We start from the raw sequence: 14,717 nt of genomic DNA, 5'->3' as shown, positions 1-14,717 counted from the left end.
TGCAACGCTTGTAGAATGTCGATCACTTTTCTTATCTTGGCAGCCATCTCTCTGTAAAAGCTGACATCGACGCTGAAATTCAGCATCGTCTGAGCTCTGTGAGTGCTGCATTCTCCCGAATGAAGCATAGAGTGTTCGAGGATTGGGATATTCACAGGGAGACAAAGCCATTGTACTACCGACCTTACTGTACACCTGTGAAACATGGACCATCTATAAATGCCACTCCCAACTTCTTGAAAGATTCCACCAATGCTGCCTCCAGAAAATTCTGCAAATTACTTGGGAAGATAGACGGACTAATGTTAGCATATTGGAAGAAGCAAAGACCACCAGTGTTGAAACAATGATCCTCCAACATCAACTTCGCTGGACTGGCCATGTTGTTCGAATGCCTGACCACCGTCATCCAAAGCAGCTACTTGGAAAATGGAATATCGGTGGACAGCAAAAGAGGTTTAAAGATGTTCTCAAAGCTAATGTAAAAAAATGTAACATAAGCATCGAGAACTGGGAAGCCTTGGCCCATGAGCGTCCCAATTGGAGGTCGGCGATTATCAAATGTGCTATGGACTTTGAAGACGCACGAGTACAGGGCGAAAGAGACAAATGAGCTAAGCGGAAGGCACGCCAAGCAAATCCTCATCGTGACCATCTTCCATCTGGAAACCTATGTCTTCACTGTGGGAGGCTGGGTGGATCCAGAATTGGCCTCCACAGTCACATACAGACCCACTGTTAAAGACCTTACCCTGGAAGACACTCAGCCACGAGTGATCGCCAGTGAATGACACACAACAATGTGATCAATGGATTCCCTCAAATAGCCACAATTACTTTTTTTTTAAGTGTCATATAAGGCAGGGGCAGAGAATCAGGCACACAAATGGTTGGCTATCATACTGGTCCTGAAGTCCATATGTACCTACAATGTTTACTGGTTAATTTTACTAGTTAATTTACTAGTTAATCTAATCCTAGATGCATTGGCTAGTTTCTCAAGAGAGAGGTGCCAGGTTTCAAGTCTTTGACCTGGTATTAGAAGGCAGGATGCACAAGAGATATACACTCTGATAAGTAAGAACTAATTGCGATTTCTCAGAATTTTCAGATGCTGAAAGTGTGGAGTTCATGGCATTGCCTACATGGAAATGTTTTCTGTGTAAGAAACATGTACTGTGTAAAACAGTGCTAATATGCATCCCATCTGCACAGTACATAGCTGGTATAATCTGCACTAAAATTGACTCATGTTAAAAAAAATTCAAAATAATAACTTCATTTTTTCAAGCACAACAAAATATGTGTGAGTGTGTGGGGAATTTCTCAGCACCAAGAATCAGCTAATATAACCAATGCACACAGAATAAGCTTGTGATGTTTTGTTTGTCCATATCTTGCACATTTTATCAATTCTTCCTGGTACAGAAAGTGATACACATAGCCAGGTACAACTATTTCTCAACTAGTGCATAGACTGCCAGCTGCACATGTGCAAACTTGCAGAAGACCAACATCCCACATGGCTCTAAAGTTGTATCAGTTCACAACTACAGAAATAAAACAAAAATTTGGATCAGAAAGTGACAGTGAATTTGTACTACATCCCAAAGGACTGCCCATACTCCACTTATGTGATACAAGGAAGTTCCCCTCAGCTGAAATATTTTTTGAAAAATGCACATGCAATAGACAGAGCATCACAGGAAGATGCAGACAACAAAAGGCAAATATGCTTTCAACAGTGCAAATCAAAACTACACTATTGTAACATCCTTTGACATCCTTCAGCCCAGGAGAAGCATTATACATAAGTATTATACAATCCTATTATACATCCAGTTTTAGAACTCCGAATGCTCACAAAAGTCAAAACATTGTAAGACTTCCAGATCTGACCTGGATTTCGTGACAAGGTCAGAATCTCAGTTAAGGAACTGGCAGGAAAGGTACAGATTGAGAAAAAAGGAGGAAGGCAACATCACATTCCCTTGGAGCGCATGTATTTGGTCAAAACATTGCTTGTCTGATGTTTCAAACAGCTACTGACAAAAGTTGGTTCACATTTGCACCCAAGAAATGACAGCCTCTATTTTTCACCCACCCCGTCATACAGAGAAGATGCAAACCCAAAGCATAATGCCACACTTCCAGACTAAGAAACAGCATAAAAAATCTGGAACACACATTATTCCTTTTGAGTTTACAGGAAAGGTACTGCTACCTATGCACCATCCCATTTTAGCTGAACCAGAGCTATATACGCAGTGAGAGTTCACTTCTGAGCTTTATAAACTACACATTACTTTGTCTACATCTTCCATAGCCAAAGTGTGAATGCAGTAAGAAAGACTGGAGCACACTTGGAAGCTCTAAAACAGGTTTGGGGAAGCTTTAGCTCTCCAGACATTTCTGAACTACAACTCCCATCAAGCAAGCATGGTCAACAGCCAGGGATTATGGGAGTTGTAGTTCAGCAGCATCTGGAGGGCTAAAGGTTCCCCATACCTGCTCTAAAATTTTTTAAACCATGTTGTCCGAAACTATGCAGAAAAATTGAACTAGCCTGTGCTGTGATGCAGGCTTTATTGTGCAGCTGTGCATACATTGTGCATACTGTGGTGCATAAAAGTACAGTACCCTGTGGCCTATAGGCAACTTCCATCTTTGCAAATGCACTCTTAGGAAAACTGTGTGATTTATCAGATTTAGCCTTGTTCAAATACAGCTTACCAACAATATTTTTAAAAATCCACCCATGCCTGCTACCATTGATCTAGGTTTAAGGACGAAGTGGTAGCACCTCCTTGGATGTGGCCTAGGGAGACAGAACCACATCAGGTGGCCCTGTGATGTGGGGACTGCAACTCTTTCGTCCCCAGATGTGGTTGTTTGCTAGAACCTAAATGCAGAACCATCCTTCTCCTCTCCACTGTCCCTGCAAGACAAAACCTCCAAATCCCAAGTCAACAAGTCAGAGCCTGACAGAGTAAGAGGATCAGAACATTCTAGGAAGATGCATTGTATATGCCACCAGGGCTTGCTTTCCTGCCATTATGAAAAAACCCACATGAGTAAGCCTCTGATTTCAACAAGATAGATGCAAAGAATTAGCTCTGCTGTGCACCCCAGGCCATCTGTTTCTCAGAGGGGAGGGGATAAGGGATGCTGCACATGAGAAGCTGTTACTGGGGTAATGGGGTGGGGAGGGTGTTTCAGAAGCAGCTTATGATGTGTCTCTGATGGGGGTCTGCTGCTCAATGTCAAAAGTCCCACTGGGTGTGCACAGGCTCTCTGTCTCACCTAAAGTAGCTCTTTGGACCCCAGCCAGCACAGGCTTTTCATAGCAGGCGCTGAGAGAGAACAAAATCTCAACAGTGGTGGGGAGCCAATGCACCTTCCCTGCCCCCATCTCCTTTACTATCAGTCTTTCCAAGTACTTGAGTGTCTTCTCTCATTGGCCCTTTCAACGAGATCACCCTTCTCAGTGGGCATTACAAACCCTTCCTATCAGAATCAGGGCAGATGGAACTTAAGTTGATTGGGTTTTCCCATTTCTCCCCCTCCTCTATGCAAAAAATGCAGTACATTCCTTTATGCAGGTTTCCATAGAGTTAAACTGTTCCTATTTTTTTTTCCTTAAAGAGGTCAGCAAAAAGTCGTACAATAGGGGTCTCATGTTCGTGAACTGTGAAGGAATTTTAAAAAATTTCCCATGGTGGGATTGAAGTGCAGCAAAAAAGAAACTTGGGAAAAAAAGATAAATAAAGCAGACTAGGGACTTGGGGGGTAATTTGTAAAGACATGTTGCCTTCCAGATCCAAAGCTGAAACATGTTATTACGCCTACACATCTCTTTTTCTTTTTAATAAAACATTATATTTAAGCTTTTAATTGCTTCAGTCTTATTAAGCTGCTCCTTTTAAACAAACAATTGTATATATTTCCTTGGCATAGATAAATCCCTCTGACTGTAGGTTCATATTATTTAGACAAGCACTCTTTCAGAAGTAAATGCCATTCTTAGCATAGGGAAGTACTTTAGGTCTAAAGGGGTTAAGAAGGCCTCCTTCCATTCAGAAACATGCAGGGGTCCCACCGTGGCAGTTCCAGCCTTAAAAGTCTTTCCAGCTTTTTTTTTTTTTCCCTTGTAACAAATCTGTACGACTGCCACCAGGACATAAGAAGCGTGTGCCTGTCACAGAAATAGAGTTTACTTTTTCCAACTTGTTGTACAGAGGCAGGGTATAAATACAACTAACTCTGGCTTGGACTAAGAGCCTTTTGCTTAAAATAAGGGGGCTACTTCCCAAGACTTTTAATCCAACAAGATCCAGAGCAGACTACATCATCGACCAAGGTGGAAAGGAAGTCTGTAGGAACCTAAAGAAAGCAGGTGTAGTTAGTTCCTTTGTTTTAACTTTTTTTTAATTCAGCCACAGACACACCCAGATCCCAATCCAACTGTGGATATTTTATCTGGAGCCATTCTGAAATGTCCTTTTTCAAATTCTTCATTCGATGGACATGGATATGGTTGTTGTCTGGGGAGAGCCTTATTCTCTTGCTTCTAGAGGTCTCCCTAAAGGGTACCGCCTTGCCTCCAATACGGTATTCTCATGCTGGGATATGTCCAAATGATATGAATCCCAACCTCTGGGTAGACGCTCAGAGCACCTGCAGAAGAGAATGCGACACTGACCTGGTGAGTGATACAGGTTTTTTTCCTCTTAATGTTAAACATAATTGCTTTCCTAAATAGATACTGACTGTGTGTATTGATGTTTTGTTTACAGTAGCAGGGCACATGTACTATAGATGAAAGAGTCCCTTTTAATCAGACCAATATTGGCTGGTGAGAATGAGCAAGCTTTTAAAATCTGTAAGGAGGTCATGCTCTGTAAAAGGCACGGTTTCACCTACTTTGTTGCTAGTACACAGGGTTGATCTTTTCATTGGGCTGACAGCTCTCTAATGCAGGGCCAATTCGTGTAATGGCTGAAGATGAAAATCAACCCATAACAGCCCCAGCCTTTGGCAGACTGAGTTACGTGAAGCCACACACTGAACAACCCCAGCATGGACCCACTTTTGACAGTCACAATGATAGTGTGATCAAGTGTCAAAACCCAATCTGTGCCAAGGGCAGCACATAACACTGAGCTGCACATGGCTGGGTTGCTACCAGCCTTTCCCCTTTGGCTATCATTCACTAAGCAGCCATTGCTCCTTGCCTCATTTGCTACATTTCAAGAATACCCCCCCTCTCTCATGAGAGCCTTTGAAGCAATTGTATCCATCCCACATATTTTTGCAGTCCTCAAATGAGCACATTTATCTCCAAAGGCACGACCTTGTATTGTCTCTCTAGGCATGGCATGGCCCTGACAGCACCTATTTTAAAGCCCAGCAGTGGCATCAGAAATGACTCAGAAAAAATGACAGCTTGGCAGGAGCTCCTGGATAACACTTCCAGATCCAAATGCACTTGAGCTGGCAAGTAAAAAAGGCTGCTCATCTAACAGCCAGCCCTGCCAACCCATTGTGGCATCCAAATACTCGCTTATGCTCTTTCTGCCTCACATACCTGCCTAGAATAATAGAGTTCACTGTCATTGCTGAGTTTGCTATCATTGTCAAACACCACTCTGAAAAGAAGACTTGCAGGATGCTGTACAGTTTACAGAGTACTAAGTGCAGCAAAACCTTCTTGGCAGTCAAATGGCAAACAGGTATTGATGCAGTAAAGTCACCTGTGTGATGGTGACCTAGTGGAATCAGCACTCTCCTGAATAAAGGATACATTTCTGTTTGTGAATGGTCACTTTTTAAAATAGTGACTGAGCAACCTTAGATTTTAGTTAACTAAAAACATATGCACCTTAGTTGCTTTCTTTTGCAGGAGGAAAGTAAGAAGATAGTAGTTTAAACAGACACATTCACTTAAATGGCACTGATGCAGAAGAAATGCATTGCAGAAACTCCTAAAACACTGGGAAGTTTAACAGGCCAAATGTCACAGGATTTCCATACTATTTATGTTTCCACAATACCTAGTTATGAAGGACAGTTCCGGTGACACAAGTGTCATCCCACCCCAGTTTCCAAGCTCAGAACCTGAGAGAACATAAGATTGGAAGTACTTTAGAACTGCACATAGTTCTGTTATGCTACTTATGAAATTAAGAGGTTTGGTTATAGTTTTTTTCAAATTCATGCAGCTCGTTAAGCCAATGTTTGCATTTAGTCAAGTGGTTGCTGGAATAGCAAGATCTTTAGGGCACAGATGAAGCAGTATGTGATTCAAGAGCTCCACCCAAGTATCACCTATTTGACCATGCTTGATGAGGGCCCTGCAATATGATCAGACAACAGAGAAAGAACTAATTTGAATTGATACCACCTGTTAGGTCGATGGAATGCTTACAAAGAAGCCACCGCCAACGGATCTCATCCCTAATCTGGACACAGCCACATCCTGACCATTCAGGAATAAAGCTGGCTCTAGGAGCATGCTCAGATTGTGCACCTAATCCCTTAGAGCAGCGTTTCCCAACTAGTGGGCCACCAGATGTTGTTGGACCACAACTCCCATCAGCCTCAACCAGCATTGCCAATGGTCAGGAAAGAAGGGAATTGTGGTCCAACAACATCTGGTGGCCCACTAGTTGGGAAACGCTGCCTTAGAGGGAGTACTATCTATAGAATCATAGAATTAAAGAGGTGGAAGGGACAATGGAGATCATCTAGTCCAACTCCCTTCCCAATGCAAGAGCTACAGTGCAGAATGCAACTATAGTATAGCACCACTGGTCAATGGCCATCCACCCTCCTTTTCAAAACTTCCAGTGGAGATGCCACCATTTCCTGAGACAATCTGTCTCACTGCCAAGAATAGTCTTGTTCCCGTACCAGCTCTCCTATTGATCCAAAGCATCTCTGTCTCACCTCAGTTTTTTAGCTCACATCCAGCTTATCACACCCCCATCACACACTGATTAAGGATTCCCACTGCTTTCCTGGCATCTGACGGAAAGGAGAGGGAGGATGGGGTGTCACCTGCTTATTCAACTCCAAATCCCTGGATGACCTCAGCTAGCAGTTTTATGTAGATGCTAAACAGCATGGAGGGCAAGATGGTATCCTGTGGTTTCCTGTAAGCCAACAACCAAGCGAATAATCAGCAGTCCCCCTGCACCAGCTTCTAGAAACTACTATTTAGATAGGGCTGGAATCAGCACAAAATGTTGCCACTCACAACTGGCAAGGAAGCCCAGAAGTTGTATTGAATGCCACTGAAAGGTCCAGCAGAAACCAACAGGGATGCACTCTCACACACACCCTCTGCCTAGTCCCGGGCATAGGTCATATACCAGGACAGCCACGGCAGTTTCAGTTCAAAAGCCAGGTCAGAAGCCAAACTCAACTGGCCTAGAGGGCAGACGTCAGGCTTGTAAGATTGACTGTATTTTTTACTAGAACCCCAATGTCCACCAACCAGAAGTGGGTGCAAAATAGTGGCTCAGGAGGGCAGACATATGCTCAGTATTACAGAACAGGTTGCCTATGAGCACATGCCCAGCCTAGGAATTGTGATCAGTACCAAAACTGTGTTCACAATCCTTTCATGCAAAAATCCACTACTGGTTTCCCCCCAAACTGTATTTGTTTCAATACCCTAATTTAAGGAGGAAAGCCTTTTAGTTGTTGCTATTGTCAGCCAACTGGGAGTCATAAATCCTTGTCAAATCACTGTAAGTCACCAAACCACCATAAGGTCCCAATCAACCGACTGCCTGCCCTGATCTAGATAGAATGAACCACTCAAGACCCTTCAGAGTTAGACCATCAGTATACATTGCCCAAAATACAGTGCCTTGCAAAAGTAATCAGACCCCTGACCAATGCTCTCATATTACTGAATTACAAATGGTACATTGTAATTTCATTCTGTATGATATTTTATTTGAAACACTGAAAATCAAAATCAATTATTGTAAGGTGACATTGGTTTTATGTTGGGAAATGTTTATAAGAAACATAAAAAACTGAAACATGTTGCTAGCATAAGTATTCAACCCACACGCATTAATATTTGGTAGGGCCACTTTTCACTGCGATAACAGCTTTAAGTCTTTTGGGATAGGTATGTACTAGCTTGCACACAGTGTTAGAGGGATTTTGACCCATTGTTCTTGGTAGATTTGCTCCTGGTCGTTCAGACGTCGCTTGTGGGCTGCAATTTTCAAATAGCACCACAGATTCTCAATGGGATTGAGATCAGGACTTTGATTGAGCCACTGTAGGGCATTCACAGACTGGGATAGATCTCAACTTAAAAGGCTTGTTGAAAGAGGAAAGTCTTCAAAAGGTGCTGAAAAGATAACAGAGATGGCGCCTGCCTAATATTTAAGGGGAGGGAATTCCACAGGGTAGGTGCAGCCACACTTTAGTCTTTTTGACGTTCACCTGTAGTCCTGCTTTTGTGCTTTCCCCTTTAACTTTCATCAGCATTCATTTCAGATCATTACTGGTTTCTGCTAGTAGTATGGTATCGTCTGCATATCTTAAATTATTGATACTTCTCCCTCCAGTTCTCACACCTCCTTCATCTTGGGCCAATCCCGCTTTCCGTATGATATGTTCTGCATATAGATTAAACAAATAGGGTGATAAAATACATCCCTGTTTCACACCCTTTCCAATTGGCAACCAATCGGTTTCTCCATATTCTGTCCTTACAGTAGCCTCTTGTCCAGAGTATAGGTTGCGCATCAGGACAATCAGATGCTGTGGCACCCCCATTTCTTTTAAATCATTCTATAGTTTTTCATGATCTACACAAGCAAAGGCTTTGCTGTAATCTATAAAGTACAGGGTGATTTTCTTCTGAAATTCCTTGGTCCGTTCCATTATCCAACATATGTTTGCAATATGATCTCTGGTGCGTCTTCCTTTTCTAAATCCAGCTTGGACATATGGCATTTCTTGCTCCATATATGGTAAGAGCCTTTGTTGTAGAATCTTGAGCATTACTTTACTTTGAAACGAATGCTGATGAAAGTTAAAGAGGAAAGCACAAAAGCAGGACTACAGCTTAAACGTCAAAAAGACTAAAGTAGTGACAACAGAAGATTTATGTAACTTTAAAGTTGACAATGAGGACATTGAACTTGTCAAGGATTATCAATACCTCGGCACATTAACTAAAATAGAGACAATAGTCAAGAAATCAGAAGAAGGCTAGGACTGGGGAGGGCAGCTATGAGAGAACTGGAAAAGGTCCTCAAATGCAAAGATGTATCACTGAACACCAAAGTCAGGATCATTCAGACTGTGGTATTCCTGATCTCTATGTATGGATGGGAAAGTTGGACAGTGAAAAAAGCGGATAAGAGAAAAATCAACGCATTTGAAATGTGGTGTTGGAGAAGAGCTTTGCGCATACCATGGACTGTGAAAAAGACAATTGGGTGTTAGAACAAATTAAACCAGAACTGACACTAGAAGTTAAAATGATGAAACTGAGATTATCATACTTTGGACACATCATGAGAAGACAGGATTCACTAGAAAATACAATAATGCTGGGGAAAACAGAAGGGAGTAGAAAAAGAGGAAGGACAAGCAAGAGATGGGTTGATTCCATAAAGGAAGCCACAGACCTGAACTTACAAGATCTGAACAGGGTGGTTCACGACAGATGCTGTTGGAGATCACTGATTCATAGGGTCGCCATAAGTCGTAATTGACTTGAAGGCACATAACAACAACAACAAAACCTTGGACAAAATTTGTTTAGGTTACCGAAGACCTGATTATGTTATTTCACAGACCAGATCCACCATAGAGGGCAGCTGACTATTCCAGCTCAGAGTGGGGCAGGGAATCATTGCAGGGTTGACAGGTTGTAAGTCCAGGTAACCTAATAGGTTGAACATTATTTAATTTCTCAAATATTAATAAAGTGCAATTTCATTGTATAAGTTTTTAAAACATAAGGGTCTATGAAAGCTTCCGCAAAATGGCACCCCTAGATTTTTTGGACTATAACTCCCATTAACCCCAAACCAGCATGGACCATAGTCAGGGATGATGACAGTCATAATCCAAAACATCTGGAAGACACCATGTTGGAAATGGCTGGCTTAATACTTGTCAATTGTCCCAGTGCTTTTGCATTCATTGGCCAGAACATGTGAAGAGGGAGGGAACTTTAATTCTTAGAGAGCAATTTTGTCGAATGTTGTCCTGCATACTTTTCCATATGTCTCTACAAGGACTAGAGCAGCCTTTCCCAACTAGTGGGCCACAAGATGTTGTTGGACCACAATTCCCATCATTCCTGACCATTGGCAATGCTGGCTGAGGCTGATGGGAGCTGTGGTCCAGCAACACCTGGTGCCCCACTAGTTGGGAAAGGCTGGACTAGAGGTTTACTTTTTAAAAAAATGTAACCTGAAATCTTACGAAAGCTTCTAGAGTATCCTTGCAGGGATGCTCCCACAGCCCCCATGCTCATGTGGCTAGATTGTATCATATAAAAAGCTTGATGATTACCAGAGTTTACAAAAGCAAAGCTCTGTGTAGGTCCTGTAAGACAAGATAGAATTTTAATTGCTTGCATTCAGGCTGTGATCCTATGTATACTTGCATGGGAGTAAATCCCACTGTTCACAATGGTTGAGTATACATGCAAAGGATTACACTGGTTTGAAGAACTGAGTGATACCATATTTTAAAACAGAAACAGGGCATGGGGGAGGAGACCAGAACAGAATCACCAGTCCAAATGGTCTAATGAAAAATGGTTTCTCAAGCCTTGCTGACAGCAACAAGTAGCCCTGGAGTGTTGAAGTAAGACCACTGGGACTTTCTTTTAACAACACAATCCTAATGATGTCTACTCAGAAGTAAGCCCTACTGAGTTCAACAGAGCTTACTCCCAGGGAAGTTCATATACAACTGCAACCTTAGTACACAGGCAGACACAAATATTTTATATAAATGAAAATAATTATACATTCTTAGCTAATTTAACTAAACAAAATTTGCTACCAGACTCAGGTAGTTCCTCAAATAATAGTTTACACAAGTCTTCAGAAAGTAAGGATTATTCCAATTTGCTGTAAAAAATGATGTTGCTTTTGTTTAGGCAGTGTTTAAAATATTATAAATAGTGGAGGACATGTTTGATTGTTTATGTTAACATATGCGATTAAAGGTCTACTTAAGTTTGGTTGAGACAAACTATTCATCTATTTTATTTTAAAAAATCATATTTTCTTTTGAAAGCAAGCAAAATTGCTATGCAGCCTTACAGGAGTTGGCCCTTTTATATACAAGGAAACTAAAATGTGCAGTGCAAGTCTATGCTCAGAAGTCCCACCAATTTCAATGGCACTCCCCCCACCCAATAAGTGTGCATAAGATTGCAGCCTTGGAGAAGTAACCTGACTCATCAAATTTATAACGAACACAATAGAATCCAGGTTCTCTATTCCACTGTTCTTCAACTTTGGGTCCCCATACGATCTTGGACTACAACTCCCATTACCCCCAGCCAGCTTAGCCACTGGTCAAGGGATCATGGGAGGTATACTTCAACAATATCTGGGGACCCTAAGTTGAAGAAAACTGCTCTATTCTGTACATTTTAGGGAACACAACCATAAAAGAACTCTTTACCCTTAGGCTGTCACAGCAACATGAAAAATTAAAAAACAAAAAATGGGTACTAAGTAACTGATGGGTTGGACTGTAGTTGTCTCCTTTTGGCACTGAGGTGCATCTACATCAGACCTGTGGTAGTCAAGAGTTCTGAGCCAAGAAAGTCATATCAAGACTTCACTCATTGCTAAAAACACTGACAGGCAGGAGCAGCAAGGCTGGCCCATCTCAGAGAAATCACTTAGAAGGGTGCCTGCACATTTTGCTTTGTAACTTCCTTTCTAGGAGGATTAGAAACTTACTTTTTAAAAAAAATGAAATTCAGAGTTTGGGGTCCCTGCTGGCTGTTGGCCCAGTACATCAGTACCCCTGTACCCACTACTCAGTGGCCTTAACACTTTAGAAGTTCTAGAGAACTTGATATTTGAAATACTGCAGTCCTTTCAAATACCATGGAAATAGAGAAAAGCTGGATGATCCTAATATTCTAGAAAGTTGTCGTGCCTGAAGTAACAATATCATCTACTTGGAGGTGTCCTCATAATTTATCATAATTTCCTATTTATAGAGATTTTGTCATTACTGTCTTGTTTTTCTTTTGTCTTAGGAATGCGAAAACTTTGAAAAGTGCTGTCCTAACGTCTGTGGAACAAGAAGTTGTGTTGCAGCCCGGTACATGGATGTCAGAGGGAAGAAAGGACCTGTTGGGATGCCCAAAGAGGCTACATGTGACCGTTTCATGTGCATCCAACAAGGTTCAGAGTGTGATATCTGGGATGGCCAGCCTGTTTGCAAATGCAAAGACAGGTGTGAAAAAGAGCCAAGTTTTACTTGTGCATCAGATGGCCTCACCTATTATAACAAATGTTACATGGATGCAGAAGCATGTACCAAAGGCATTACACTCAATGTGGTAACTTGTCGCTATCACCTTACATGGCCAAACACCAGCCCTATCCCACCAGAGACTACAGCTCACCCCACTACTGCCTATTTAGAGACAACCATCACTGACATCCTTCCACCTGTGCTAGTCAACAACCCAGCCCATCAGTCTGTCTACATAGGAGAGACTGTTAGTTTTCTTTGTGATGTGACCGGAAGACCTAAGCCAGAAATCACTTGGGAGAAGCAGACAGAGAGTAATGAGAAAATCATCATGAGGCCCAACCATGTCCGGGGGAACATTGTTGTCACAAACATTGCCCAGCTGGTGATCTACAACACACAACTGCAAGATGCAGGCATCTACACTTGCACCGCCAAAAACCTTGGTGGAGTTCTCAGGGCAGATTTCCCGTTGTCAGTCCTCAAAGGAGAAGCGACCTCATTGGAAGCAGGCCAGAATAAAACCCACTTCCCAACCGACGAGTGTCTGAAGCAGCCAGACAGCGAAGACTGTGGGGAGGAGCAAACCCGATGGTATTATGATGCAAAGAAGAACAACTGCTTTACTTTCATCTATGGAAACTGTAACAGCAACCTGAATCACTTTGAGGCCTATGAAAACTGCATGTTGACTTGTATGAATGGGCCAATCAACATATGCAACTTGCCAGCCCTCCAAGGTCACTGCAAAGCCTATGAGCCCCGGTGGGCATACAACAGCTTGACAAAACAATGTCAGTCTTTCATTTATGGAGGCTGTGGAGGCAACGAGAATAACTTTGAAAGCAGAGAGGCCTGTGAAGAAATGTGCCCTTTCCCTAGGAACATGCATTGCAAAGCCTGCAAGGCTTGCAAACCACGCCAAAAGCTGGTCACTAGCTTCTGCAAAAGTGATTTTGTTATTCTTGGCCGTGTCACTGAACTGACGGAGGACCAAGACTCGGGACATGCACTGGTGACGGTGGAGGAGATTTTAAAGGATGAGAAAATGGGACTAAAATTCTTGGGGAGGGAGCCTCTAGAAATCACCCTTTTAAATATGAACTGGAGCTGCCCGTGCCCCAACATGACAGCAGTGGACAGTCAACTCATCATCATGGGCGATGTCCACAACGGAATGGCTGTTTTACAGCCAGACAGCTTTGTGGGGGCCTCTAGCATCCGACGTATTCGGAAGCTTCGTGAGGTCATCCACAAGAAAACTTGTGAGCTATTAAAAGAGTTCTTAGGACTGCACTAATACCCTGCTTGTATCTTGTCAGCTTTCCAAATGTGTGTATTATATAGTGCTAACTATAGGGTAGGCTAGCCTGGAAACTTTTTTTAAAAATCTCTGCGGATAGATGCTATATATTACACAGAAGCCGTATATTAATTCATTAATCATGCCTTGTAATCAGGCAGTAGCCGTTTTTTGGCAAGCACTTAAAATAGCAGCAGACAGCTATTCGTGTTTAGCTTTCAGTGTATCTTTTTAGAAATGATGTGGCAATCATCACATAATACCAATTCAGCTTTAATCATAAAAGACCAAATTTGTAGCATTCTGTTTGGTTCAGATATAAATCAACCTAAAGATCATTGTTCTCATTTGGAGTCTAGTGACGTGTGAAAAACAGCTGAAATGTACCACATACATAAGTAGGGTGTAAGAGAAAAAAGTGTAAATTATTGTCTATAGTTACGATAATTATACCAGTTATACCAATCTATCACAGAATCTGTTGTAATCAAAAAATGGAGCCGAGGAAAGACTCTCGTCTTTAATAGGAATTTACCTAGCAGATTTCTGTGGATTGTGCCTGATCAAGTCAAATTCACACTGAAGTCTGTGATGAAGCATCCTTTTAGTATTCTCGGTCAAACAATGAGCCTGGGCAAAACTGAACACAGCATCTGACTCAGTGAACTTTCCCACTCACAAAACATTTATGTGCCAAATCTAAAATGAAGTCTTCTTATATAAGGTGGGCATTAGCCATTTTGTATCTCAAAGACCAACTTAACTTTGTTTAGCTACCTACAGCTCGGTGCTTCTAGATATTTCGTTCATCGGCAATCACTCGTGGCCGAGTAAGATTGTCTTCCAAGATAAGGTCTTTACCAGTGGGTACATAAGTGACTGGGGAGGCCAATTCTGGATCCACACAGCCTCCCAC

The 14,717-nt window shown here is 42.1% G+C and overlaps 1 protein-coding gene across 1 annotated transcript; it reads left to right on the top strand.

Annotated features, from left to right (window-relative positions):
• The first annotated feature begins 4,442 nt into the window (after positions 1-4,442).
• On the top strand, positions 4,443-13,853 carry WFIKKN2 (WAP, follistatin/kazal, immunoglobulin, kunitz and netrin domain containing 2). The gene is made up of 2 exons (XM_061616006.1): positions 4,443-4,705; positions 12,278-13,853. The coding sequence occupies exons 1-2, from the start codon at positions 4,496-4,498 to the stop codon at positions 13,796-13,798; spliced, it is 1,731 nt and encodes a 576-aa protein (XP_061471990.1). The 5' UTR covers positions 4,443-4,495; the 3' UTR covers positions 13,799-13,853.
• Positions 13,854-14,717: the final 864 nt, after the last annotated feature.

The sequence above is a fragment of the Rhineura floridana genome, chromosome 3 (assembly GCF_030035675.1).
Source record: "Rhineura floridana isolate rRhiFlo1 chromosome 3, rRhiFlo1.hap2, whole genome shotgun sequence".
Lineage (NCBI taxonomy): Eukaryota > Metazoa > Chordata > Lepidosauria > Squamata > Rhineuridae > Rhineura > Rhineura floridana.
This window is presented reverse-complemented; position numbering and strand designations above follow the sequence as displayed.

Coding starts and splice junctions, on each gene's coding strand:
- WFIKKN2 (XM_061616006.1), top strand. CDS start 4,496: ATGTCCTTTTTCAAATTCTTCATTCGATGGACATGGATATGGTTGTTG. Junction 4,706..12,277: donor GAGAATGCGACACTGACCTG/GTGAGTGATACA, acceptor CTTTTGTCTTAG/GAATGCGAAAACTTTGAAAA.